This window comes from Eptesicus fuscus, chromosome 18 (assembly GCF_027574615.1).
Source record: "Eptesicus fuscus isolate TK198812 chromosome 18, DD_ASM_mEF_20220401, whole genome shotgun sequence".
NCBI lineage: Eukaryota > Metazoa > Chordata > Mammalia > Chiroptera > Vespertilionidae > Eptesicus > Eptesicus fuscus.
Genome location: NC_072490.1, coordinates 1040004 through 1067059, shown reverse-complemented (window position 1 = coordinate 1067059; position 27056 = coordinate 1040004). Strand labels below are relative to the sequence as shown.

The 27056-nt window shown below is 67.2% G+C and overlaps 3 protein-coding genes across 4 annotated transcripts in view; all 3 read left to right on the top strand.

Annotated features, from left to right (window-relative positions):
• COL7A1 (collagen type VII alpha 1 chain) overlaps positions 1-480 on the top strand; it is a 36548-nt gene extending 36068 nt beyond the window's left edge. The window contains exon 119 of the mRNA XM_054729811.1: positions 148-480. Within this exon, the coding sequence (XP_054585786.1) occupies positions 148-164 (17 nt within the window). The 3' untranslated portion in view covers positions 165-480. The remainder of the gene's footprint in view (positions 1-147) is intronic.
• Positions 481-1642: 1162 nt separating this feature from the next.
• Positions 1643-1978, top strand: UCN2 (urocortin 2). Its single transcript, XM_054729514.1, has one exon. It carries the CDS (start codon positions 1643-1645, stop codon positions 1976-1978), a length of 336 nt encoding a protein of 111 aa, XP_054585489.1.
• Positions 1979-3344: 1366 nt separating this feature from the next.
• PFKFB4 (6-phosphofructo-2-kinase/fructose-2,6-biphosphatase 4) lies at positions 3345-25363 on the top strand. Of its 2 annotated transcripts, none has more exons than XM_028133616.2 (14): positions 3345-3434; positions 13329-13445; positions 13596-13692; positions 16886-16952; positions 17474-17548; positions 17920-17976; positions 18809-18930; positions 19657-19864; positions 20196-20342; positions 21788-21892; positions 22116-22245; positions 22318-22380; positions 22995-23059; positions 23883-25363. In XM_028133616.2, the coding sequence occupies exons 1-14, from the start codon at positions 3371-3373 to the stop codon at positions 23940-23942; spliced, it is 1377 nt and encodes a 458-aa protein (XP_027989417.1). In that variant the 5' UTR covers positions 3345-3370; the 3' UTR covers positions 23943-25363. The 2 variants fall into 2 exon arrangements, with proteins under 2 accessions (XP_027989417.1, XP_008154096.1); XM_008155874.3 differs by lacking the exon at positions 3345-3434 and adding an exon at positions 7084-7240.
• Positions 25364-27056: the final 1693 nt, after the last annotated feature.

Below are 27056 nucleotides of genomic sequence, written 5' to 3'. Positions count from 1 at the left end.
CGCTCTCCTTGGATAAGGACCCCTCTCCGAGGTCGGAGCCCCCACCCTTCCCCCGGCTCCCGCCCCCAGTGCTGCTGGGCCCACGTGGGTGTGGGTGAGGGGGAGGGGGAGGGGGTGACTAAAGACATCCCCCCCCCCCGCCCCCAGGTGCTCTCCAGCGCTGAGCCCCAGATGCTGCTGAAGTTCAGCGACCCGGGAGGCGGCGTCTCCGCGGCCCCTGTCGCTTTCCTGGTGCTAGCGGCTCGTGTGCGGGAGCGTGCACGCGTCCGTCCGTCTGTCCGTCCGTCCGTCCTTTGCCTCAGTGACTTGGCCCCGTGGGTCTGGCCTTCCCCTGTGGACAGGCCCCCATTGTGGCGCCGGCCGCCGGGCCGATGGCTCAGCGTGGGGGTGGCCGTGGGCAGGGAGCGGATGTGACTCCGTCGGACCGCCCCGCGCCCCGAGCCGGGGACATGACATGGTGCTGAGTCGGGGCATTAAAGCTGCTGCTGTGAAAGACCGCTGTGTGGCTGCGGGGGAGGGGGGTCGGGCAGCTCCCCTGGGGGTCAGGGCTGTCCTGCCTGGCGTGGAGCCCCTCTGGGCGGCCCTGGTCACTGTCCTGTGACCCACAGTCCTCAACGTGTCCCCCAGAGGAGCAGCTGGGGGTCTGTCCTCACTGCCCCCGGGAGGGGGTGAGTCATAGTGGGGGGCTGCCTCGTGCCAGCAGCCGTACCCCCCCCCGGGCGCTGAGGGAGATAAATGGGCCTGAGGGGCGGAGGGGGAGGCCTCGGTGCAGCCGGTGCCCTGGCCTTCCCCGGAGGAGGCTGCTGCTCCTGGTAGGACGGGTCGGTCGGACGGGCGGGCAGGGCCTCGGGGTTGAGTGGACCTGGGTGTGGGCGAGTGGAGGTCTCTGGACCTGAGGAGGCTCTGGGGTCCCTGGCTGCTGTTCCCCAAGGACCCCGTCCCCGCCCTTGCCCTGGCCCTGCTGCGGGAGCCGGTGCGCAGACCGCAGGCTGCCCTCCGGGTCGTCTCCGCAGCGGTGGCCTCCCCGAGTCTGCCTCGCCTGGGTCTCCTCCAGCTGCCTCTGCCGCTCTGCCTCCCTCATCCATCCCTCTCCTTCCCTCTCCCCATCTCTCTCTCTCCCTCCGTGTACATGTATATACTTACACGCTCCATCTCTGGGTTTCTCTGTCTCTAAGGTTTTTTTAGAAATATTTTTATTGATTTCAGAGAGGAAGGGAAAGGGAGGGAGAGATAGAAACATCAATGATGAGAGAATCATTGACCGGCTGCCTCCTGTACGCTCCCCACTGGGATCGAGCCCACAACCCGGGCCTGTGCCCTGACCCGGAATTGAACTGTGGCCTCTGGCTCATAGGTCGATGCTCAGCTCCTGAGCCGCGCCGGCCGGGCCCCGGGCCGGTTTCTCTGTCCTTTATCTATCTCTGTCCTCACCCTCTGTCTCTCTGGCCCCTCTCTGTGTCTCCCTGGCTCTCTCATTGTCCCTTCATCTGTCCGTCTCTCTCTGTCCCTGGCCTGGCCTCAGCCTGTGTCTCAGTGTCTGGGTCCCCCTCTCTCTGCCTCCCTCCCCCTCTGTCTCTGTCCCAGCCACAGCCGACCCAGCCTCTGCCCTGAGCCTCTTCTCTCCTCACAGCCCGACTTCGCGATGCCCGGGTGGGCGACGGTGCTGATGGTCCTGGCGTTGGGCAGGGTCCCGCTGGCCTCAGCCACCCCTGTCCCAGCCCCGCAGCTCCCCGCTCAGCACTCTCCCCGGGCCACTCCCCGCCCTGCGGCCTCGGAGAGCCCCCCAGCGAAGAGCCCCCCAGCCAGCACCCCGGGGAGCCAGCCCCGCCCCGGCCCCCGCCCCGGCCCCCGCATCACCCTCTCGCTGGACGTGCCCCTGGGCCTCCAGGAGATCCTCCTGGCCCAGGCCCGGGCCCGAGCCCTGCGGGAGCAGGCTGCCGCCAACGCCCGCATCCTGGTCCGGGTGGGCCGCCGCTGAGCCCGGGGGAGGGGCCGCCGCGGAGCCGGACAGCACACTCCTTGGCCTGGACATCGGACTCGCCCTGTGGGGTCACCGCCATGTGGGGTCACCGCCACGTGGGGCCACATCACGCCTGCGTGCCTCGGTCACGTGGGCCTGGACAGCTCGGACACGGCCGTGGGAGGTCACTGCCACGTGCCAGCTTGTTACGTGTGGGTGCCCCACGGTCACGGAGCATCTGGACACCACCCCTGTGGTCGCTCACCACTGCATCTGAGACCAGACCCCCCGGCGGCCCGCCCCTCCTCGCAGGAGCCCGGGCACACGCGCCTTTCTGAGCCGTTTCCTCGGCTGTCCTCGTCCCCCCGGAACGGTGATGCCGCCGTGACACTGAGTGGCGGGTGGAGTGAGGGCTCTGGCCTGCAGGAGCGCTCGGTGACTGACGGGCGAGGACGGCCGGAGTCACACCGGGTGACACGGTGTGGGGACCCAGGCAGGGACACACGGAGGCTGAGTCACCGCGGGCTCTGCTGGCCCCTGCCCTCTCCCCACTCCCCACTCCCCACTCCCCACACTGGCCCCTTGGTGTGGAAGGAGTAGGTTTCGCCTTATTTCACACTCTTTTTAAAAAAGTATATATTTTATTGATTTTTTACAGAGAGGAGGGGAGAGGGATAGAGAATTAGAAACATTGATGAGAGAGAAATATCCATCAGCCGCCTCTGGCACACACCCTACTGGGGATGTGCCCGCAGCCAAGGTACATGCCCTTGACCAGAATCGAACCTGGGACCCTTGAGTCCACAGGCCGACGTTCTATCCACTGAGCCAAACTGGTTAGTGCCACACTCTTTTTAAAAAATACATTTTTTATTGGTTTCAGAGAGGAAGAGAGAGAGAGAGAGAGAGAGAGAGAGAATCAAGGATGGGAGAGAACCATTGACCGGCTGCCTCCTGCATGCCCTCGACTGGGGATGGAGCCCGTAACCTGGGCCTGTGCCCTGACGGGGAATTGAACCACGACCTCCTGGTTCATAGGTCGATGCTCAGCCACGGAGCCACGCTGGTGGGGCTCACCTCACACTCCCGTCTCCACTGCTGGGCCCGAGAGGGACTGGCCTGGGTGCTGTGGAGGGGTGGCTGAGGGCGGGCAGACAGCTCCCGCCGGAGCCGGGGCAGAACGGGGGTGTGGACAGCGCTGGGGGAAGAGGCAGCCCTGGCGGGATGGCCGGGATGGCCGCCTGGAGTGGGGGCCTGGTGTTGATCTCGGTGCCGGCAGCCGTGGGGGGCGGGCCCGGGGCGGGGCTTCAGAGGCCGGGCCCAGGGCACACTCCCCTCTCCAGAGCCAGAGGGCGGGGTTGCTGGACTCCACGCTGCTGGGGTGGAACCCCGGGCCAGTTGGGCTGCAGGATGCACAGAGGCTCGGAAGGAGGCAGCTCGCTGATGGACCCCGGGTCAAGGAGCAGCAGGCGGGGTAGGCACAGGTGGCCTGGAGAGGGTGGGGGTCCGGAACGATCCGGGCGCGGCAGGGTGGTGCTGGAAGGAGGGCAAGGCTGTTGGGGGTCTCAGCAGGGACAGGGGTGCTCTGAGGGGCACCAGCCCGTCTGTGGTCAGGAAGAGGGGAACACGGTAGCCTCGCCGGGAGAGGGAGCGGGCGCAGGGGGAACTATAAATAGCGCTTCCTGCGGCCCGGGGGGAGGGACCGCCAGCTGGAGCTGCTCAGGCCCTCCTGCTGGGCCCTCCGCTGGCCTCCTAGGGGTCACGCTGGTCCAGGTCCCCCCTGAGGGGTCACACCAGTTTGGGGAGGTCCTGAGGCTCATTTGGGACGTTTTCCACAGGATTTGGCTTTAGCACGTGAACCAGTGTTTTAGGACGCCTACTGCGGGCCTGTGGCCGTCCCGGGTTGACAAGGCACCCAGTGTGTGCTCTGCCCTGCTCATGAGCCTCTCTGGGTCCTTTCCGTGGCCCTGGCCGCTCCTGCATCACTCTGAGCACCTACTGCGTGCCAGGCTGGAATCAGCAAGTGCCGGCCGGGATTCCCGGCTCCTCGGTCACGTGACTACATGTCTGCAGGTGGCCTCACACCCCGTGTGAGCTCCGGACCCAGGGAGACACCGGGGATGCTTTTTGGCCGGAAGTGGCCAGAGGAAGCCGGGACTCCTGGGAACTCTCCGAACCTCCCAGTGGCAGCCGAGGGAGAGGAGGAGGGGAGTGAAGGCGGAGGGAGGCAGTGGAGAGCAGGGCCTGGAGGCGGGCTTGTCCGTGCGTGTGCACCTGCAGCTGCGTGCACACGCGTGCGTTCACGCATTGACATGTGGGTCTGCGTGGTGTTCACCAAGGTCCCCGGCCTTCCTGCCGGTGGTTGGCCAGGGCCGGTCAGCGGTCAGGATGGAAGAGTTTGAGCATTGAGGCCGCCCCACAGCTCGTGGCCTGGGACACTGGGAGGTCCAGTGGACAGTGCAGCGGGCACCCCAGGAGGCAACCAGGACCAGGGGGGCTCACGGGGGAGACTGAGAGGACATGCTCACACACTGACATCGGGACGGCTGGCTCGCTTTGGGACGGCCGAGGGGCAACAGCGGGATGGCACCCGCTGCCGCTGAGGGCGAGGCAGCAGAAGAGCCTTTGGGGGGGAGCGAGAGCGCAGGCGCGGCGGTGGGCGTGGCTGCGAGGAGGGGGAGGGGCGGCTCTGAGGGCTGCAGGGCCCTGGCCTTGGGGAGGGGCCCAGGCTTCTGCATTGCTCTGTGGCCACTCACTGCTGTAGGGACCTGGGCGGGTAGATCCAGGTCAGCCCAGGGCCAGACAGTTTGGGGAAGAGTGGGAGGTGGCGAGCTATTGCATTTCCTTGGAAGCCAGGCCCATACTCTGGGCGTGGAGGTGGCTGCCCAGACATGGCCCTGGCCTCCCGCCCTGCCCTGGCTGCCCTTTACCCCAAGCCTTGGACTGATACCCCATGGGGGTGGGGGGAGCATGGGAAGCCTGAGGGGGTGCTGGGTGTCTGTATGTTCGAGGAGGCAGCCTTTGCAGTGAGAGCTGGGTGCTGGACAGGGTGTGGGCCTAGGGTGACAAAGGCTCTGACTTTGGCCTTGGGATGACCTTGGCCGTGGCCGGGAGACAGAGAGGAGGCCGGCTGTGGCAGGAACGGATGAGTGGCTGTAGAGGAGTAGGAAGCAGCCGGGAAGTCACAAGGGGTGTCCTGCTCACAGGAGCCACCCACACCCACGGGTGTGCTCAGAGCTGCCAGGCATGAGGTGGAGGGAGCTGGGGCGGGCACAGCAGAGGGAGGGGGGAGGGGAAGTGGCTGGATCTGTCGGAGTCGGGCATCCTCGGGGGAGGCAGCCAGAGCTGGTTTCAGGGCGGGGCCCGGTGGGCTCCCAGCAGGTGTATCCCCTGAACCTTCATTTCCTGGGAGTGGGCAGGCCACCTGTACGGGCATCTTAAGGTCCTGGCCGGGCTCTGAAGGGCTGGGTGGGAATTTGGGGAACTAACGCAAGGCAGGGGTGTGGCCAGGAGGCAGAGGAGGATGCTGTGCCTGGGTGAACGGGCTGACCGCTGTTCATGCCCCTAGCATCTGGTTCCGGGCCAGGCACCCTGGGGCAGAGAGAACTTGAGGCGGCGGTGCCCTGTCCAGGGGTGTGGTGGAGGACGCCGCTAGAGGGCAGTGTGATGGGCTCGAGGACCCCCGGGGGCCCCAGGCCGGAAAGAGTCCAAAGCTTGAAGACAGGAGAGAGGCCAGGAGATCCTGAACGTCCCTTTCCGCCTTGCCCCTTGCCTCCACTGCGTTTGACACAGTAGACAAATCATATAATAAATGATAACATGAATGTGCTTGATTGAGAGTGGATTTTACAGACATTGACACATTTCATCTATACCAGAATCTGGCAAGATTTTTTTTTAAATTGATTTCAGAGAGGAAGGGAGAGGGAGAGATAGAAACATCAATGATAAGAGAGAATCATGGATTGGCTGCCTCCTGCACGCCCCACACTGGGGATCGAGCCCACAACCCGGGCCTGTGCCGCGACTGGGAATCTCCTGGTTCATAGGTCGATGCTCAACCACTGAGCCACCCCGGCCAGGACCTTGTAAGATTGACGGCGGGCACGTTCCATCTTCAGGAGTCCCCGGAGAGCCTGGTTACCAGCTCCCACTCACTTGCTCCAGGCGGGCCCGTGCTTAGCCCGAGCTCCCCAGCAGCTAAAGCGAAGAGAAACACCAATTCTGACATGTGTCCTGGGTCCCTGTCCGCTCTGTGGGCGGGTGCAGGGCGCTCTGTGGGCGGGGTGCCGGACGCTCTGGGGGCGGGCGCAGGGCGCTCTGGGGGCGGGCGCAGGGCGCTCTGTGGGCGGGTGCAGGGCGCTCTGTGGGCGGGTCCAGGGCGCTCTGTGGGCGGGGTGCAGGGCGCTCTGGGGGCGGGGCGCAGGGCGCTCTGGGGGCGGGGTGCAGGGCGCTCTGTGGGCGGGGCGCAGGGCGCTCTGTGGGCGGGGCGCAGGGCGCTCTGGGGGCGGGGCGCAGGGCGCTCTGGGGGCGGGGCGCAGGGCGCTCTGGGGGCGGGCGCAGGGCGCTTTGGGGGCGGGTGCAGGGCGCTCTGTGGGCGGGGTGCAGGGCGCCGCGGAGTTGACAGCCGAGACGTCAGGCCAGTGATCAGTCACGCTGAGGCCGTCCGCCTGGTCCTGACCAATCAAGCCCCGCGGGTCCCGTAGGCCCCGCCCCATGGCATGGAAGCCCCGCCCTCCTGGGACCCTGAGGTCCCGCGAGGTGAGGAGCGGGACCCCGGGTGCCCTGGGGGCGAGGCGGCGATTGCCCGGAGCGAAGCCCTGGGAGAAACCCGAACAAATCCGCGCGGTCGGGGTGGGGTGCTGGGCTCCTGCACCCCAAGTGGGGCCAGCACCATCCGGGACGTGGGCCTGAGTGCGCTGGGCATGCGCATCCAGGATCCCGGCAGGGAGGTCGGGCCTGCGGGGTCCGAACCGGCAGGCGGGCGAGTTGCGCATGCGTGGTCCAAGGCCACGCCCCTCCGCTTGGGGCGGGGCTTACGCGTCCTGGGCGGGGCCTCGGGAGTTGGACGTGCGTCACCGCGGCTTGAAGAGGGGCGGGCCGAGGGGCGGGGCCTCCAGTGGCCCGAGCTGGCCGGGCTGCCAGGGTTGGAACCGTGCGGTCCGACTGCTCCCGGCTCCGGGATGGCATCGCCGCGGGAACTGACGCAGAACCCCCTGAAGAAGATCTGGATGCCGTACAGCAACGGGCGGCCGGCCCTGCACGCCTGCCAGCGCCGCGGTGAGGCGGGGAGCGCGGGGGCCGGTGCGCGGGGTGATGGATGGGGCGGCCTGGGCCGTGGTCTCTCGTGGAGAGGGGCCGGGAGCCCGTGGGGAACCGGAACAGGTGGGGCTGAGGCTGCCAGGCCGGTGGGCCGAGGGCAGGGCTGGAGACGGAGGCCGGTCTGTGGGGAAGTCTCGGCTCCTGGGGGCCGGGTCCCTGCGCCCTCCTGTGTCCCCACCGCTCAGGCCAGGGGGGACCCGGGGCCCCTGCCCTGTCCTCTCTGCTGGCCGGAGAGCGTGGGCCGGTGGTCGGCCCGGGTCTGAGCTGGGCTGGCCCCAGAGACACTGCTTGGCCTCTCTGAGCCCAGCGCTTTCAGAGGCCCCAGAGCGAGGGAGGAAGGGCGGGGCGCCCTGGGCCGGATCACCCACCTCTTCACCTGAGGCCCAGTTTTGGGGGGAATTTCAGGGACGTGCGGGTGTGACCTGATACAGGACAGTGAGGGCACTGTGCCATGGGGCCTGTCTTTGTGTCGTGGGTAAAGGTAAACTTGGAGGGTGAGACATCTGGGAGACACACTGAAATGCATGGCCTTGTTAAGGGGCTCAGCTTTCCTGGGTCTTGGGTGTTTAATCCACTGCCTTGACTTTCCACTTGTCCTTAAATGAGTCTGCAACCTCTTTATTACAAAGGGAAAGAAAAGGTTGTCTTAGGAGTAACGGAACATTGTGGAGAATTTGCACCTTGGCAAGGACCTCAGAGAACAGCTAGTCCAACTCCTGGTGCAGAAATGGAAATGGCGATCAGGAGGCTGGGCTGTGTGCGGGGCGGGTCTCCCTGCCCCCCCGACCTCTGCTTGGCCGAGATCAGGGAGGGAGAGTGGGCTGTGCTGGGCCTGCTTGGCGGCCAGCCCGAGGGCCTGGGCTCTGACATGGTGTGAGACCTGGGGGAGGGGCTTGTGTGTCTGACCACACTGTGGGTCCTGGCAGGGGAGGCCATGGCTTTGGCCACGACCGAGGCCCTGGTGGGGTAGAGAGCCTGTGATCCTGCCTTCTGTCCTGGGCCCTCGGCTTCCATTCACGGCTCTGTGTCCTCAGGGGCTCCGGGCACGCCCGCTCCCACACGTACTGGAGGTGTGGAGGCCGAGGCCCCTTGCTCCTGCCGGTCTGTGTGAGGGCTGCGTCCACTCCGGGGAAGGAGTGAGAGCCGGGACTTCGGAGGCAGGAGCGTCAGCTGCATCCGGGCTCAGCTGTGTGGCCTTGGGCAGGTCGGCTCCTCCGGGCCTGGGCTCCTCCCCGGAGGACGATGCTGTCCCCGCCTGCTCCCCGAGCTGCTGTGAGCTTCGGAATGAGCAGGCGCTCCAGAAGGGGCAGCTGGCCATCTTGTGATTTCACCACTTGTCGCCCCCTCAGAGTCAGGGATGGGAGCAGCAGTTCTGAGAGAACCCCCAGTTCAGGTGGGAAGGGGCCTGCAGCCTCGTGGGAGGGGACGGGGTCTCTATTTCTCCAGGCTCCCAGGCTGTGATTAAAACCTGGCTCTGGCCCGGCCGGCATGGCTCAGTGGTTGAGCGTCGACCTATGAACCAGGTCACGGTTCGATTCCCGGTCAGGGCACATGCCTGGTTGCGGGCTCGATCCCCAGTTTGGGGTGTGCGGGAGGCAGCCAATCAATGATTCGCTCTCATCCTTGATGTTTCTCTCGCTCCCTCCGCTTCCTCTCTGAAATCAATTAAAATATATTTAAGAAAAAAACAAACAAAAAAATACCTGGCTCTGGCCTGACCGAGGGGCTCATGGCCTCAGCCTGCCTCCGGGCGCAGCGGTGGCCCGTGGGCTGGCCCAGCACAGGAGGTGCTTCCCGGCGGCGGCGGCGGCACCCCAGAGGCCAAGATGAGACCTGCCGATGGCGCGGGGTTCGGCCTGGTTAGGGTCCCGGGGTTCACAGCAGGGAGTGGTCAGCAGTGAGTGAACCGGGAACCTGTACGTGCGCCATGTCACCCTCACAGAATGGGCTCATGGCGAGGCTGGGGCCCCGGGGACAGGGCAGGGCCCGAGGGTGGGGTGGGTAGTTGACTCCATCAGTCACAGGGGTTTGTAGAGAAGAGGGCGGGGCTCCAGGCTGGTCTGCGTGGCCGTGGCCGTGGCCTCCCAGCTCTCGGGGCACCGGAGGCTGCTTGTCTGCGGGGTGTCCGTGCCGCTCCATCCCCACTCTTCATCATGAGTTCCTCCTCCGTTTGCTAAAATTCAGAGCCACACCTGAGGTTACCTCCCTCGTCACTAACCCCTTAGCTCAGACCTGGGGGAGTTTTGGGGTGGGTGAGGCAGGGATGAAGAGGGGACTCAGGCCCTGGCCGGTGTGGCTCAGTGGATAGAGCGTCGGCCTGTGGACTGAAGGGTCCCGGGTTCAATTCCGGTCAAGGGCACATGCCCGGGTGCAGGCTCGGTCCCCAGTGGAGGCAGCCGACCAGTGCTTCTCCCTCAGCATTGACGTTTCTCTCTCTCCCTCTCCCTTCCTCTCTGAAATGAAAATAGATAATTTTTAAACAAAGGGACTCGGGGAGCAGGGCAGGAAGGACAGGACGTGTCCGCGGCTTTTCTTAGGCAAAAGGTGGAGGACTCGCTGGGTCTGACGTGGCGGGGGCGGCCGGGCGGATGGAGAGGTGGCCGTCTGTCCCCTCTGAACAGGACACACCCGCTGCCTCGCTCGCTCTCAGGAGCTGTTCCTTCCCCGCCGGCCCAGGGCGTCGAGCCGTGCGGTTCCGTCGGACTCACTGGGGGGACTGGCCGCCCCGGGGGCACCTCCAGAAGGTGCCACTGCCCAGCACCAGGCTCGGTCGGGCCTCCCGCCGGCCAGGCCTCCCCTGGCCTTTCCTTAGTGACAGACTTCATCTCTGTCCGATCGCCATTCGTTCTGTCCCCACCGAGGACGTTTCCCGTTGATTCTCAGAGCGTGGACGAGAGGGAGAGACAGAGAGACATCATGGGACAGAAGCACATCGATGGGCTGCCTCCTGCACGAGCCCTGGCCGGGGCCGGGGAGAAGCCTGCAACCGAGGTACATGCCCTTGACCGGAATCGAACCCGGGACCCTTCGGTCCCCAGGCCGATGCTCTGTGCACTGGGCCACACCGGCCGGGGCGAGGCCTCCCAGGTCTTGAGCAAATTGTGCAGGAAAAGGAAGCTGCGCGGCATGTCTTCACGTTTCCTTCCGCACCTGCCGGTCGGTGTCCTAAACAGTGTCCTGCTGGCCTGTTGCTCAACGTGAGGGTCCCCAAGGCCAGAGCGCTCGCCCCAGCTCCCCGTCCACGCGCACTCTGTCCCACGCGCTCTGTGTCCCATGTGCTGTGTCCCACGCCCTGTGTCCCACACGGTCTGTCCCATGTCCCACGCGCTCTGTCCCACACCCTGTGTCCCACACGGTCTGTCCCGTGTCCCACGCGCTCTGTCCCACGCCCTGTGTCCCACGCGGTCTGTGTCCCACGCGGTCTGTGTCCCACATGGTCTCTGTCCCATGCACTGTGTCCCACGCGCTCTGTCCCACGCTCTCTGTCCCGTGTCCCACGCGCTCTGTCCCACGCGCTCTGTCCCATGTCCCACGCGCTGTGTCCCACGCGCTCTGTCCCCTGTCCCACGCGCTGTGTCCCACGCGGTCTGTCCCCTGTCCCACGCGCTGTGTCCCACGCAGCTGAGCTGGGATTCCCGTGTTTTGCTGCTGGAAGCGGAGCTGCTGTGAAGACACTTGCACTTTGGTTTTCTTTGGGCCGTTTCCTTGGGCGCTTATCTTGAGGAGCGAGGTGATAGGTAACGTATTACTCTGGCTTTCGCCCAGCCTGGACTCGCTGCCCTTCCGCCCACCAGGCTGTGCCGGGCGGGGGCTGCCGCGAACACCAGGGGGGCGGCCAGACATCCCCGGGGTGATGGACGTGCAGAGGGCACGCAGGCCCCTCGTCCCGAGGCCGCGGAGGACCCTCCAGGGGCAGCGGGGGGGGGGGGGGAGGGGGGCGCGGAGGCCTCCTCGAAGGAAGCAGGTCCCTCTCCCGGTAGCAGCGATGCCCTGCCCTGCGGTTGCTGAGAGCCAGCTGCCGCCAGGAATTGTGCAAACAGCGCACCCTCGGGCCGCAGGCCTTGCCCAACTTGTTTTTCTCTCCCCGTGGCCCGTGGCTTGTGGCTCGCGGAGGCTCTTCTGCAAGGTCCCTCCTCTTGCTCGCTGTTCCGGGGATGCCCTGCTGCTGCCCCCGGGCTCCCTGTTGTTGGCCTGGCTCGGGGGCCCTCTGGCCATCTGTGGTCCGCAGGGCCTGCCCGGGGCAGAGGGGCCTCGGTGCTGAGGTGCAGCGTGTCCTCAGCGGGCGCTGCCAGGGCCGTGCAGGGGGCACCGCTCCCCGAGGGGCTCTGCCCTGGAGGTGGCGCTGGACCCTCCAGGTGAGGACGGTCAGCACGGGACCCCTTCCGGCCGGCGTGGCTCAGGGGTTGAGCATCGACCTATGAACCAGGAGGTCACAGTTCGATTCCCGGTCAGGGCACAGGCCCAGGTTGCGGGCTGGATCCCCAGTGTGGGGCGTGCAGGAGGCAGCCGGTCCATGATTCTCTCATCACTGACGTTTCTGTCTCTCACCCTCTCCCTTCTTCTCGGAAATCAATAACAATATGTTTAATGAAAATCATAGACGACAGGACCCAGGCCTCTCTGCCCCCTGCCCCCCAGGCAGGGCTGGCCCTGGGCCACGGGGGGAGGGGGGCTGCAGTGTCAGGCTCGGCACCTGCAGCCACGCAGCTAGAGGAGGGCCTGGCGGGTCCCGCACTGGCCGGCCGTCTGTCCCTGCGGTTGCACCTGGCCCAGCTCCGGAGGCTTCCGAGGGGAGGCCGGCTGAGCGCTGTGCTGGCACGGGTGGCCGGCGTTCTGCGGTCCGGTGTCTGTCCAGGGGCCGGGGTGGGCTGTGTCCCCCTCCAGCCGCCGCAGCTTCTCTGACGGGCACACTGGCTGGTGGCAGACGGGACGGTGGGCGCGGGCTGTCGCCGGGTGCACCCTGTGGACGTCGGCTGGGTCTCTGGTCTCGGCCTCTGGCAGCCTCACCCTGTTGGGTTCGAGATGCTTCCCTCCTTCCTCCTGCCCATCACCCGTGAGCACCCACTCCGTGCCAGGCCCCGGCGCCCGCTGGCTCCGCGCTCGCCTGCTCTGCTCCAGGCGCTACGTGGGGATCAGACTCCTTGGCGAGCGGCGGGATGGAGGGAGGGGGGCCTGGGAGACAGTCTTGGGGGAGAAGCCGTTGGGAGCTGGGCTTTGTGGGGTGAAGAGACATGAGCCCGCGGGCGGGGTGCGGGGAGAGCACGTGTGTGTGAGCAGGAGTGCGCAGCAGCCACTGGCCCCCTAGATGGCAGGCAGGGCGCTGCGTCCTGCTGGGTCCTGGCTCTGCCCTGCTTGCCATGGGATCGCCCATCCGTGGCAGCCGGGGCGTGGCCGGTTTGGCTTTATATCTGGTGATGCCCAGCAGGTCAGGCTGGCGAGGTCCCCTGGCATCTGCTGGGACCCAGGCAGGCCTGGGGGCGGGGTGGAGGGGCGGAGCCAACTTTCCTCTGCCCTGAGGCCCCCGGCAGCCGGTGTAATGATCACACACAGGAGACAGATCAGCAAGAGAGACTAACCAAATTACATCACACACGTCCACACGCGTACGGGACCCCGCGTACGTGAGCGCGTCAGAGACCAGGAGGGGTGAGGGAATGAGACGCCCTGTGCATCGGGAGCTGCAGAGGGGGCTGCGGGAGGAAGAGCCGCCCTGAGTCAGTGGGGTGTGCCCCGCCCTGTGGAGGTCGAAGAGGTGACCTCTGACAGCCGCCGTGGGCACGGCCGGGAGTGTATTCTCCGAGCTCAGGGTTGGGCAGAAGGTTCTGCGTCTGTGGCTGAAGCTGCCTTTAGCTCAGGGCAGCCTGCGTGGCACAGAAGCACAAGTTGGGGTGACGGTGCGGGACCCCCACGGGGCAGCGTGCCGAGGCGGCGTGAGACCGCTGGGGACCGGAGGGTGTGACGCCAGCCCTGCGCCCCGGGGCCGAGGGGCCCACAGAGGGCGGCACGCCCAGCGCCCGGCCTGGTCTGACCCGCGCTCGCCTTGCAGTGTGCATGACCAACTGCCCCACGCTCATCGTCATGGTGGGGCTGCCCGCCCGGGGCAAGACCTACATCTCCAAGAAGCTGACTCGCTACCTGAACTGGATCGGCGTGCCCACGCGGGGTGAGACGTGGCTGGCTCTCCAGTGGGCCTTGGGGCCGAGTGGGGGAGGGAGGAGGGGCTGGACCGCCGTGTGGCAGGGCCGGGTGGGCCGAGGTCCGCAGTGGGGAGGGCTGCTGCCGTGGGAGAGCCGAGCCGCCTTCTCTCCTCCAGAGTTCAACGTGGGCCAGTATCGCCGGGACATGGTCAAGGCGTACAGGTCCTTCGAGTTCTTCCTTCCAGACAACGAGGAGGGCCTGCGGATCAGAAAGTGAGTGTGCGCGTGTGTGCATGTGCATGTTCGTGTATGTGTGCACGTGTGTGTGTGCACGTGTGTGTGTTTGTATGTGCATGTGTGCACGTGCGCACGTGTGTGCACAGAGGGCCCGGGAGCCTGTGGAGCCGGGTTGCTGGTGAGGACAGCGCCGCTCCTGAGCCCTGGCCTCGCTGCCGTGGGCTGTGCCAGGGCTGGTCGTCGGCCCTCAGGGCTGGTGTTTGGGGTGTGATGGGGGGCAGGGGAGGGGGGTTCTTGGTGCTGGCCGGGTGGTGATGAGGACGTCCTGGGGGAGGGGAGGGGAGGACAGGGCCCCAGGGAGGTCAAGGCCGCCCTCCATGGGGACAGCCCCTGGGTGGGAGGAAGCCGAGTGGGTGCAGGGCACAGGCCTCGGGGGCCGGAGTGGGCCACCTCCTGGCGGCTCGCAGAGCCGGAAGGACAGGATCGGGCCCAGGGCTGGGTCTTCCCTCCCGGCCCCGGGATAAGCCCTCCCGGTGCAGGTGCATCTGGAGGGTGGTCAGCTGTGCCGGCGGGCGCGGGAGACCTGCTCAGCTTTGAGGGCTGGGTGACGTGCCCCCTCCTGCTGCTGTTCTTGAGATGGGCATTTGCATAGGAGGCCCCCCCACCCCCCTGACCTGAGGCCTTCCTCTGGAGCCGAGGGGCTGGAGGTCCAAGGGGCTGGAGATCTGGGGGGGCTGGAGATCTGGGGGGGCTGGAGGTCCGAGGGGCTGGGGGTCCGAGGGGCTGGGGGTCTGAGGGGCTGGGGGGCCTTATCAAACCTAAATATGTGAAGCAAAGGGCCCCAGCAAAGCGGGGAAAACAAGGTTACTGGATTGTTTACCTGATTGCCTCTCACGGTTTCCCACAGGGGCCGAGGGGCTGGGGGGCCGAGGGGCTGGGGGTCTGAGGGGCTGGGGGTCTGAGGGGCTGGGGGGCCGAGGGGCTGAGGGGCTGGAGGGCCGAGGGGCTGGTGGTCCGAGGGGCTGGGGGTCTGAGGGGCTGGGGGGCCGAGGGGCTGGGGGGCCGAGGGGCTGAGGGGCTGGGGGTCTGAGGGGCTGAGGGGCTGGGGGTCTGAGGGGCTGGGGGGCCAAGGGGCTGGGGGTCTGAGGGGCCGAGGGGCTGGGGGTCTGAGGGGCTGAGGGGCCGAGGGGCTGGGGGTCTGAGGGGCTGGGGGGCCAAGGGGCTGGGGGTCTGAGGGGCTGAGGGGCTGGGGGGCCAAGGGGCTGGGGGTCTGAGGGGCTGAGGGGCTGGAGGGCTGAGGGGCTGGGGGCTGAGGGGCTGGGGGGCCAAGGGGCTGGGGGTCTGAGGGGCTGAGGGGCTGGGGGTCTGAGGGGCCGAGGGGCTGGGGGTCTGAGGGGCTGAGGGGCCGAGGGGCTGGGGGTCTGAGGGGCTGGGGGGCCAAGGGGCTGGGGGTCTGAGGGGCTGAGGGGCTGGAGGGCCGAGGGGCTGGTGGTCCGAGGGGCTGGGGGTCTGAGGGGCTGGGGGGCCGAGGGGCTGGGGGGCCGAGGGGCTGGGGGGCCGAGGGGCCGAGGGGCTGGTGGGCTGAGGGGCTGGGGGCTGAGGGGCGGCTGCTCTGGGCAGGTGGCAGCTGCGGAGCAGGAAGCCTCGCCCGCGGTCTCGGCCGCCCTGGGAGCAGGGCACTGAGCAGAGGTGGCCGAGCTCCACGGACCTCCCCCGGCCAGCACAGCCCGGTCTCCAGCTCAGACCCAGCTGGGCGTGGGCACTGGGCGGCCCGGGCTCCCGCGGTGGCCTCCGCGCTGGGGCCGGGGGCGGGGCCGGGCTCCGCACCGGGAGGGGCTGCCCTTCAGGCCGCGGTGGCCGATTGTGCGGACACTCGGGTTGGGCTCTGGTGACACGACCCAGACGGGGAGGGGCTGAGACGAGCTCCTCCTGTGCGCTGGGCTGTGAGGCCGTGGTCACCCGCCCCACTTACGGAGGAGGGAACGAGATACCAAGTTATTTGACACCCGTGGCACCCATGGGTCCACACACACGTGCCCATGTGTACACAGTCGTACTACACACGCGAGCCTGCACACATGGGGACACCTCACTCATGCGTGTGCAGCCAAGATCACACAGCACACAAGGGCACGTACGCACATACCTGCATACCTCACGCACACACAGAGGCACACTCGGGGTCACCTGTGAGGACGTATTCACACTCAGGCACTCAGACAGGGTGAGGGGTCCCCTGGCCCCCCAGGTTCAGGGCCAGTGATTTGCTGGGACCTCGGCGTGCGGCCCTCCTCCTGGCTGAGGTTTCCCACAGCAAACGGTGCGAAGCAGCACCGGCAGCGGGTTCCAGTCCAGAGGACACACGGCTCCCCCCGCAGGAGCTCGTCACGGACACGGGCCGGGGGTTATCGGGGCTGGTCACCCTGTGCCTGTGTACACGGATGGCGTTTACACATGCATGCCCGTATTACACACATGCTGAAACCTACACTCACGTGTGTTGGTGCATGCACACATACCCCGTGTACACGTGTGTGCACCCAGTCATGCCTGTGCCTTGCCAGTCTCCACACACGAGGGCTTGGGGACACGGTGTTTTCTCAGACGCCATGACGTCCCACAATTCCGTGCTGACACTCTCCCGAGTCAGGTCAGCTCCCGAGGTCACGGGCTCCGTGCCCAGCCCCCCGCGCCCGGGCCGTGCTCCTGGCGGGCCTGTAGCGGGCTCCTCAGCCTCTCCCGGGCCAGGGATCGGCCAACGGGCTCTGGAGCTCAGGACCTCACTCGTGTTTACGGTTCTGGAAAGGGTGCAGCAGCCAGCCCGGCCGGTGCAGCTCAGTGGATAGAGCATTGGCCTGTGGACGGAAGGGTCCCGGGTTCGATTCCGGTCAAGGGCACATGCCCGGGTTGTGCCATCAATCCCCAGTAGGGGGCGTGCAGGAGGCAGCTGCTCCATGATTCTCTTTCATCCTTGATGTTTCTCTCTCCCTCTCTAAAATCAATAAAAATATTTTAAGAAAGAAAGAAAGACAACAGCCAAAGGGGAGAGGGTGCTGGGCAGGGCAGGGCGTGGCCCTCACCACCCTGGAGGCTGTCCAGCTCTCGGGTTCAGGGGCTTTTCTGGGGCTCACGTCAGTCTCCAGCCCCCCCCCCCGCCCCCCCGCGTAGCCTGTGTCCCTGGCCCTCCTGGGCCGAGGCGGCGCTGGCTGACCCGTGTCTCCTCCGGAAGGCAGTGTGCCCTGGCCGCTCTCCGTGACGTCCGGCAGTTCCTCAGTGAGGAGGGGGGACACGTGGCGGTGAGTGTGACACCCCGTGACATCTGGGGTGACGTGGGAGCCCACACGCATCCATCCCTGTTGCTCATGGGGCTTCTGGAGGGAAGGCAGGTGTGCGGTCTGGACGCGCTGGAAGGGCCTGGGCGGGGGGGGGGGGGGGGGGGGGGGCTGGGCTGTGGCTGCCTTTGCCCCTGGAGACTTCCTCTGAGCGCTCCCCCAAGGCCCTAGCCCCCCATCCACCCCCCCTCCCCTCCCCTCTTTTTACTGGGGTCTCGGGAGAGAGTGGAGGTCACATGGGTTCCGGTCTCCAGGTTTAACTAGTTCCACGGGACGTCCTGTGGGTCAGACGTGCAGCTGCTGAGTGGTTCCCCGCGCGGAGGCTGCGGCCTGAGCCCCCCTCCCGCCGGCCCCCCTCCTGCCGGCCCCCCTCCTGCCGGCTCCGGGTACGGGGGAGGAGACTGGCCGGCAGCAGCCGCCGGTGGGAAGTCCAGGAGCCTCCACCTTCCCCGGGGCCGGAGGCGCGTTAACCCGTGTGGTCCTAGGTTTTCGATGCAACAAACACCACGCGAGAACGGAGGGCGACCATCTTTAATTTTGGGGAGCAGAACGGCTACAAGGTGAGACCTGGGGGCTCACGTCCTGGTTGGGCCGTGGCTCGTTGGACCTCCGGGCCCCTTCCCGGCTCCTGATGGGTCAGGGCATCGGACAGGGCGGCCCCGGGCAGGGGGGGGTTGGGGTGCGGGGCTGCTTTCCTCACCCCTGGGGTCCTTCCTGGAGCCGGGTCTCGGTGGGGGCGCCCTGGGTGAGCGGCCCTGCTGTGGCCCCGTGCCTCCAGGCCCGCCCACCCCAGAATGGGGGCCTGGGCCTCTGCGGGGCCCTGGGCGGGGAGGGCGCTCTGGGGGGCCGGCCCGAGCCCTGATGACCGGGTCCCCGCCTCCTGCCGCTCGGTCCTGGCTCCTGGCTCCTGGCTCCTGGCTCCCGGCTGCAGACCTTCTTCGTGGAGTCCATCTGTGTGGACCCCGAGGTCATCGCGGCGAACATCGTGGTGCGTGCCTGACCTTCGGGGCAGTTGCCCCTCCCACGCTCGGGCTGTGCCTGGGCCTTATATGGTCTTCCTGACCTTGGGGCGGGGTGGGAGACGGGAGGGTGCTGATCAGGGGAGCCTGGGCCCCCCACCCAGGGCCACTCATGTTGGGGGCTTTGTGGCATGTGGGCATTCATTCTGCCCCCCTCTTCCCTTCCCCTGGGCATGGAGAGAAGCGTCAGCCCCTGAGTAGGGGGTGGGGGAGGGGGTGATACATTTTAAAAATATATTTTTATTGATTTCAGAGAGGAAGGGAGAGGGAGAGAGAAACATCAGTGATGGGAGAGAACCGTTGATCAGCTGCCTCCTGCACGCCCCCTCCTGGGGATCCAGCCCACACCCCGGGCCTGTGCCCCGACCGGGACCACAGCCTCCTGGTTCGTAGGTCGAGGCTCAACCACTGAGCCGCACCGGCCGGCTGGGGCCATGTTTACATTTTGAGAAAGAAAGAGACTTGGCTCCTCGTCCCCGTCCCCTCCTTCCACGAGGAGTGAGCATCTGGGTTTGAGGAGCCGGCTCAGGTGGGGAGGGGCCTCCCCTGCCCCTCCGTCCCACAGAGAGGGGGGCTCCGACCTCAGGGTGCCCAGTCGTACTCTCAGCACCAGCGTGGGAACTCGGACCAGGAGCCACTGCGCCCTTCCTGATGGGACCGGCCCCCAGCGCCCCCCGCCCCCCAGCCCCCAGGGCCCCCAGCCCCCAGGGCCCCCGGCCCCCCAGCCCCCAGGGCCCCCCCGCATCGTCCTTGGCCGCTGGCCCTGTGTCCTCGGCTGATGCGCTGCTCTGCCCGCGGCAGCAAGTGAAGCTGGGCAGCCCGGACTACGTGGACCGTGATGGCGATGAGGCGGCCGAGGACTTCCTGAGGCGCATTGCGTGCTACGAGAGCTCCTACGAGTCCCTGGACGAGGACCTGGACAGGTGGGCGCCCGGGGGGGGGATAGGACCCTCACCGGCCCGGCCCCGGCAGACAGCGCACCGAGGCCCCTGCGGAACCTGCTGGTGCCTGAGACCCACCGCCTGTGGGGGGGCAGCCCCTCTGCCCGGGGCCCGGGGGCCCCAGGGGAGTTCAGGGGAGGAGAGGCCCGGTCCGTGCTGGCTGGGCCGGCAGAGGGCAGGAGGAGCGTTTGCCAGCGGCTCCCGGGTCCGTTCCAGAAAAGACGTCTCTGCTCCCCTTACAGCCGGGGCGTGGAGAGCTCAGAGGCGGGCGGGAGGTCGGGGACACAGCGCGGGGACCATCACGGGGCACCCCCTGCCTCGCTCTGGACGTCGCCTTTAGGGAGCACAAGCGTTGCTTACCTCCCTCAGGGTCTGTGCGTGTCATGCGTCTTTTTTTTTTTTTTAATTGATCTCAGAGAGGAAGGGAGAGGCAGAGACGGAGAGAAACATCCATGAAGAGAGAATCACTGATCGGCTGCCTCCTGCACGCCCCCTCCTGGGGATTCAGCCTGCAACCCGGGCATGTGCCCTTTGACTGGAATCGAGCCCTGACCTCCTGGCTCATAGGTCAACGCTCAACCCCTGAGCCACGCCGGCCGGGCATGTCACGCATGTCTTGTGGCCCCAGCTGACACATGTGGTGATGTCAGGCCTGGCGGTCAGAGATGCAAGGGTCCCCGGCCCCACCACAGGCCTCTCTCTGCACAGGGACCTGTCCTACATCAAGATCATGGACGTGGGGCAGAGCTACGTGGTGAACCGCGTGGCCGACCACATCCAGAGCCGCATCGTGTACTACCTCATGAACATCCACGTGACCCCGCGCGCCATCTACCTCTGCCGGCACGGCGAGAGCGAGTTCAACCTCAAGGGCCGCATCGGCGGGGACCCGGGCCTGTCCCCCCGGGGCAGGGAGGTCAGTGTGTGTGCTGGGCCCCGGCTCATAGCGAACATGTAGTCATCGAGATGGATGACCTTCATTCCGTCTAGAAGGTTCCCGTCCTGGTGGGAAGGTCACCAGCACGGACCAGATGCCTGGAAATCTGGCCTCCACTGAGCTGTCACATGGGGGAGGCGTGGCTTTCGGGGCGTGGCCTGAGCCCCCACCGTCGGCTGGGCTGGGCCGAGGTCTAGGGGAGATCCTGAGGCCCGAGGGTGCGGCGCTGCCGCGTGGCCGTTCACATGTCCTCGAGGCGCGCGTGGCGGGGCCCTGGGGCTGTGGGGCTGACTCGCCGGCGCCGGTTCAGTTTGCCAGGAGCCTGGCCCAGTTCATCCGCGACCAGAACATCAAGGACCTGAAGGTGTGGACCAGCCAGATGAAGCGGACCATCCAGACGGCCGAGGCCCTGGGCGTGCCCTACGAGCAGTGGAAGGTCCTCAACGAGATCGACGCGGTAGGCCCCGCCCCGGGCCGGCGGGAGGGAGAGCGTGAGCGCAGGGCCTGCAAAGAGGCATCGGCCGGCTCCAGGGTGCCAGGCGGGGGCGGGGCAGTGGCCACCGCGCCGAGTCTGTGTCTGCTGCTCAGAACCTCACGGAAGGTTCTCCCTATCGGAGGGTGGCCTCCCTCGGTTTTCTGTGTGGATCCTGCTCCGCGCTAGGGCAAGAGGAGGCAGCTCTGTAGGCGTCCATCGGCCGTGGCCGGGGGTGTGAGTCCCCTCTGCCCCGGCTTCTGTCTCCCAGAGGCAGGCCTGGGCCAGCGTGTCCTCCGGGGACGGACCGGCTCTGGGGCAGCCGTGGCCGTTTGCCCTTTGAAGTGACCCCGACTGCTTTCCTGGATGCCTGGACCCCTCTTTGTGTCCCACGTTTGGAACCGATCCTAGATCCTCCACCCCTTCACCCTCTTCCCGTTCATGTTCCGGAGCAGCCTGGGCCGGCGCTGCTGCTTCAGCGGGGTTTCCCGGCCCCGGCCCCACGGACGCCCCTCTCAGTGACCGCTCTGCCGGGACAGGCCCTCCCGCCTCCCGTGGTGCCGTCTTGTCACGGTCACAGTCAGCTTCAGGGCGTTTCGCTTCCCACAAAGCAGCCCTGTGCCCCCCTCACCCCCCCCCGCCCCAGGGCAGCCGCCGTCCATTCGGTGTCTCTGTCGCTCGGCCTGTTCTGGAAACTCCGTAGAAATGGAATCATACGATGCGTGGTCTTTTGCGATTGGCTTCTTTCACTTAGCCGGTTTTCAAGGTGCACGCGTGTGGTAGCATGTGTTAGTACTTCGTTCCTTCCTGTTGCCGGGTGACATCTGACGGATCTGCCGCGTCCGATCTCCCTCCTCAGCCCCGGCTGCCGGTGGTCCCACGTTTTGGCGGTTGAGTGGTCGGCCGCCCGCATTCCTGTGCCGTTTGCCTGGCGGGTCTTCCCCTCCCTTGGGGGGTACTGAGGCGTGGGCTCGCGGGGTGAGGTGTTTCCTGAGCGGCTGGGGAGGGCTGCGCTCTGCGCGTCCTGCTGGGCTGGGACGCTGGTGAAGGGACGGACCGCGCCCTCCGGGCCTCCCCGGGCGTGGAGACTCCTAGGTGTTCTCGCTGCTGTTTTGTTGCTTACACGGATTTGTCCACGGAAAGCTGCCTGAGCCGTGCGTGTGGCCTGAGGGACGGCAGGGAGGCAGCCGCACGGAGGAGGGGGAGTCCCCGCTCAGGAGGCGCTCAGCCCGTCCTCCCGGCCGACGGGCTGGTAACTGCACCCCGGGCCGCCCTGCTCGGGTGCCCACAGGGCCTGCTCTCCCCGGCGGGTCCAGGCTTCCGACTGGGCGGCCCCTGTGGCCCCGGACCTGGCCCCTCTGCCTGCCACTCTTCCCGACCCCCCAGGCTGGTCCCGGCCCGGCGCGGGGTGACGGCCACGTGTCTCCTAGGGCGTCTGTGAGGAGATGACCTACGAGGAGATCCAGGGCCACTATCCCCTGGAGTTCGCCCTGCGGGACCAGGACAAGTACCGGTACCGCTACCCCAAGGGGGAGGTAGGTGGGGCTCGGGGCCTGGTCCCCCGGGCTGGGGGAGGAGATCCCTTTCCCAGACGCCCATCCTCACCGGACCCAGCGTCCCTGTCCCTCTCACGGGGACGTGTCCCTGGCAGTCAGTCTGGGGTGGGCAGGCCCCAGCACCGAGCGGCCGCCCCGGGCGTGGGGAGGGGTGCCCCCCCCCCGTGGCTCCTCCCGCCCTGAGGCCTCCCGCCGCCCGCAGTCCTACGAGGACCTGGTGCAGCGCCTGGAGCCGGTCATCATGGAGCTGGAGCGGCAGGAGAACGTGCTGGTCATCGGCCACCAGGCGGTGATGCGCTGCCTCCTGGCCTACTTCCTGGACAAGGCGGCAGGTGCGCTGCCCGGGGCGGGGGGGTGGGCGGTGAGAGGGAGCAGGCGGGCTGTGACGCCGTCTGTGCCCACAGAACAGCTGCCCTACCTCAAGTGCCCGCTGCACACCGTGCTGAAGCTGACGCCCGTGGCCTACGGTAAGGCCCTGCGCGCCGGCCTGGCTGCAGGCCCGGGGTCGTCCGCGGCCACTGAGCCGCCCCCCTTCCCAAGTGGCTTTCCAGTGTTTTGTCCCGTTTCTGTGGCCTCCTTCCCCATCGCCACCCACATGAAGGCCGCAGAGCCCACAAAGCCCATAGCCCCGGACCAGGCTCTCACGTGTTCTGGGCAGCGTGGGTTCGAGCCCACCTCTGCCCGGGCTGACACCTGGCAGCTTCCTAGGAGCCCTGGGTGTGGGCGCGGCCCCAGGCGGCCCCGCCTCTGGTGCCCGAGGGTGAGGATGGCACGGGGCAGCTGGTGGCACCGCGGTGTGCTGGTCCCACTGCCCCGGGCACCGCTCGCTGTGGGAGACCGGGGAGGGGGGTGGTTTGGGCCTGAGGACCGAGCCAGTGACTCCCTGCAGGGCTGGGCCTGTGCTCCTCCCACCACCCTCGGCCCCGAGGCAGCAGCCGGGCCTCAGTGCCGCCCTGCCCGGCCCCTGGGCTCCGCCCGAGGCTGTGCTGGGCATGGCACTCGGTGAGCAGGGCCTAGCGGGTGCCCAGGGCGGGAGAGCCGGGCGTGGCCGCCCTCAAAACGGACGTCTCTCCCTTCGCAGGCTGTAAGGTGGAGTCCATCTTCCTGAACGTGGGGGCGGTGAACACTCACCGGGAGAGGCCGCAGGTACCGCGGGGCCGCGGGGGGGGGGGCGGGGGGGGGGGGTCAGCCGGGCCCAGCGGGGCTCCCGCCGTGTGCGCTGCCTGTGGGGGGCGGTCCCGGGAGCCCCACGTAGACTGAGCCGAGGAGGGGCCCCGGGGGAGGGCGCCTTTGGGCACGGACTGGGTCTGTGGGGGGCGGGCCGTGCGCGCCAGGGGCCGGGGCGGGCTCCTCCCGGAGAGCAGTCGCCAGCTGGGCTCTCCGCGTCTGTTTAAGGCAGGAGCTCCGGAAGTGTCCCCAGAACTGCTTCCTGTCACGGGTACCCCTCCCACCGAGCCCGGGCACCCCGCCCTCCAGTCCCTGTTCCCCAGTCCGCTGCCTCTTGGCCCCGAGCCCCTCAGGCCGAGATGTGTCCAGGGCCTGCCCGGCCTCTGCCCCGTCTCCCTGAGGGTCCGGCCCAGCCCGGCCCGGGGCCCCACAGGCCACAGGGGAGTCTGACAGGCCCAGCCCGGCCCGGGGCCCCACAGGCCACAGGGGAGTCTGATAGGCCCAGCCCGGCCCGGGGCCCCACAGGCCACAGGGGAGTCTGACAGGCCCAGCCCGGCCCGGGGCCCCACAGGCCACAGGGGAGTCTGACAGGCGGCCTCCCCCACTCCTGTTCCTGTGTGTCCAGCAGCCACGCACCCAGGGCCGTGGAGCCCTGGCTCGGGTGGGGGTGGGGGTGGTGGGGGTGGGGGCTGCGTCCGGGAGCCGGGCTCCGGGAGGGAGGGGAGCCCAGTGCCCACGTAGCGCGGACGGCAGAGGGGCCGCACGGGGTCCTCGCGGGTGAAGGTCTGTCCGCTTTCTGCAGAACGTGGACATCGCGAGGCCCCCGGAGGAGGCCCTGGTCACGGTCCCTGCTCACCAGTGACCCTGCCTCCTCCCCGGCAACCGGCGGCCGCGATCTCGGCAGCACCAGGCAGGGACCGTCCACGCCGCCCGCTTCCTGCCGACGGCCACGGGGCTTCACACCTGCTGCCTGACCTGCAGCCGGAGACCCTCCAGCCACATGCCTGCTCCGCGGGCGGAAGTTTGCCGGCACCGGGCCCTCCTGCGGCCGCGTCGGGCGTTCTTGCCCCGTCGGGCTGGCCTCGTGAAGTGTGAAACCCTGGATGTGAAACGGGGCGTCCCCACCGTGGCCAGGCTGCCGGCATGGGCCCCGGAACCCCTGCAGGCGCCCCGCTGGCCCGGGTGCGAGGAGAGCCCTTCCCATCCGCCCTGACGGACGGCTCCCACCATGGACCCCGTCGGCCAGGCCGTGTCTGAGCCGCTGGGGAAAGCGCGGGCTCGTGTCAGCCCAGCCCGGCGCCAGGAGCCCGGCATGGCGGCCCCTCCGGGAGCACTGAGGAGCTGCTGGCCAAGGCCCCCCACGACGGCTTCTCGAGAAACCGGGAACGACGGGCAGAGCGTGCATCACCCGCCCAGCGCGCCGGCCCCCGACTCGGGGAGGCTGCGGCACCTGGGGGATGGCCACGGGGTCTGGATTCGTGGCTGCGCGCCTGCCGCCCACGGGCACCACGCTGATGCCAGCCCTGGGCCCCGAGCCCGCTTTGCACCTGCAGCCTTTCCTGGGGGGTCCCTGCTGAACAGCCACCTTTCCCAGCCCCGGCCCGAGGGGAGTCCGGCGCGGGCCCAGCGGCTGTGGACAAACAGGGAGAGGTGTCCCGTGAGGCCGGCCGGGCAGGTCCTCTGTGCTGCCTCCCGTCAGAGCCCGGGCCAGGGCGCCACCGCAGCCTCGGGGCCGGGTCCCACCTTTCTTCTGGGCTGAGTGCACTGGAGTCTTGGTGACGTGTCCCGTGGACACGCTCACTGTTAGCCACGTGGTCCTTCCCGTGAGCGGACGGACATCTGACGTCCCCGCCTCCCCGGGCCTCTGGCTGCCGAGGCGAGGCCGCGAGGCCATCTGCGCTGTGTCCAGACGGCCTGGCCTGGATGTGTCCCAGGACTGGGCTAGGGCCCGGGAAGTCGGGTCACAGCAGGGCCGTGGGACTGGGCCGCCGCCTGGCTGCTCCGGGTTGGCCAGCACGCCCTGTGCTGGCTGCAGGCGTTTTCCCGCTCGCCCTGGCACGGGAGGGGTAGGATCTCGGCCACATAGCACACTGTGTCCGGGGCTCTTTGCAATAAACAAGTTTTTAAAATCAAAAGGATCCTGAGAAGAGGCTGCGTTTGTGGCAGCTCTGCGGACAGGACCCCACGCCGTGGTCTCCTCACAGGTCTGCAGTGAGGGCCTAGGCCCCGCCCCCACCCTGGCCAGCCCTCTCTGGAAGGAGATCTCCGGATGGGGGCCGGGGGGGGGGGACACTCCATTAAGCGCAGGGTTCTAGGGTCCCTGGAAAGGCGGGTCCCAGATGCTGGCCTCCGTGGGGAGGGGAACCAGGCTTTGTGTCAAGGATGCCCCGGCCCGCATGGCTCAGCGGTTGAGCGTTGACCTATGAACCAGGAGGTCAGGGTTCGATTCCCAGTCAGGGCACAGGCCCGGGTTGTGGGCTTGAATCCCAGTGGGGGGCGTGCAGGAGGCAGCTGGTCCATGACTCTCTCTCATTGTTGATGTCTCTCCCTTTCCCTTCCTCTCTGAAATCAATAAAAATAAATGTTCTTTAAAAGAAAGAGCAGCTAGCCCTGCTGGTTGGAGCATCGTCCGCTGCACGGAAAGGTGGCGGATTCGATTCCAGGTCGGGACTTTTAAGCGGCAACCGATCGATGTCTCTCTCCCCTTCCATTTTCTAAAATAATAATTTTAAAAAGAGTGGTTATGTGTTGTCATGTTGAAGGGTTTTGCAGCATTTTGGGCTGCTAGGAAGTGACGGCCATTAGGCGGAATCAGAGGACATGGAGAGTGAGGTTAGTTTCGGCAACATGTGAGTTACATTATAATAACACGTCACGTTACTGAGTAAAGTGAACCGACTGTCACCGGCGAAGGAGCGTGCCGCCAGCACCCGGGCTGCGCGCAGGCGTGTGGGCCCGTTTCCTCACGGGAAGCTTCCCCTCTGGCGGGCCCAGGCCAGCGGCTGCCACGCCCCGTGAGTGGCCACAGGCCTGGCGGCGGGGCGGCAGGGCAGGCAGCGTGACCCTGTGCTATTTCCACGGGCCCCCTGAAAGGACGCCCACCCCGCTCCAGGAAGGGCCCTGGGCTGGTGGCCTGATGTTGGGGGACAGTTGGGGGGGCACCCTCTCCTGCAGCCAGGTCTCCGTGGGCAGCCCTCCGGGGACCTTGTTCTACACCTCGGGGGTCCCGCTGCGTCTCTCCACGCCTCTCCTCTGGCAGCTCAGCACTGCTCCTGGCCCTGCCACCAGGTCCTGGTCTCTGCATTGAAATCAGGAACCATTTCTGCCCTGGCCGATGTGGCTCAGTGGATAGAGCGTCGGCCTGTGGACTAAAAGGTCCCAGGTTTGATTCCGGTCCAGGGCACAAACCCAGGTTTTGGGCCTGATCCCCAGTGTGGGGCGTGCAGGAGGCTGCTGATCAATGATTCTCTCATCATTGATGTTTCTATCTCTCTGTCTCTCTTTCTCTCTGAAATGAATAAACATATTAAAAAAGAGAAGAGGTCAGAAGCCATTTCAACTAGCGTGTCTCCAATCAGAAGCCCTGCCCCACGGGAAACAGTGACTACGGCGTTGGTCATGGGTTGAACTGTGTCCCCAACCACCAAAGTCACACCCTGAAGACTGCACCCCCAGCACCTCATAATGCGACCTTACCCGGAAACGGGGTCATCCAGGGTAGTGGGTTGAGATGAGGTCATACTGGAGGCTGGTGGGCCAATCACAGCTCCCTCTCGTGGCCGCAGACAGCTGGGCACTGAACGTCCAGCCGGACCCTGAGGCTGACCTGCAGCTGAAGCCGCTCGGGCGTGCTGGTCACAGCCGCCCCGCAAACGGACTTCCCAGAGCCGCTCCCCTTCCCCCCGCCCCCCCCCCCACCCCCGCCCCCCCAAACGGACTTCCCAGAGCCGCTCCCCTTGCCGGAACCGCTGTCATG

Excerpts from the sequence above, each read along its gene's own strand:
- UCN2 (XM_054729514.1), top strand. The coding sequence starts at position 1,643 with ATGCCCGGGTGGGCGACGGTGCTGATGGTCCTGGCGTTGGGCAGGGTC.
- PFKFB4 (XM_008155874.3), top strand. The coding sequence starts at position 7,144 with ATGGCATCGCCGCGGGAACTGACGCAGAACCCCCTGAAGAAGATCTGG. Across the intron at positions 7,241-13,328 it reads GCACGCCTGCCAGCGCCGCG|TGTGCATGACCAACTGCCCC; the intron begins GTGAGGCGGGGA and ends CTCGCCTTGCAG. Across the intron at positions 19,865-20,195 it reads TGTCCCCCCGGGGCAGGGAG|TTTGCCAGGAGCCTGGCCCA; the intron begins GTCAGTGTGTGT and ends GCGCCGGTTCAG.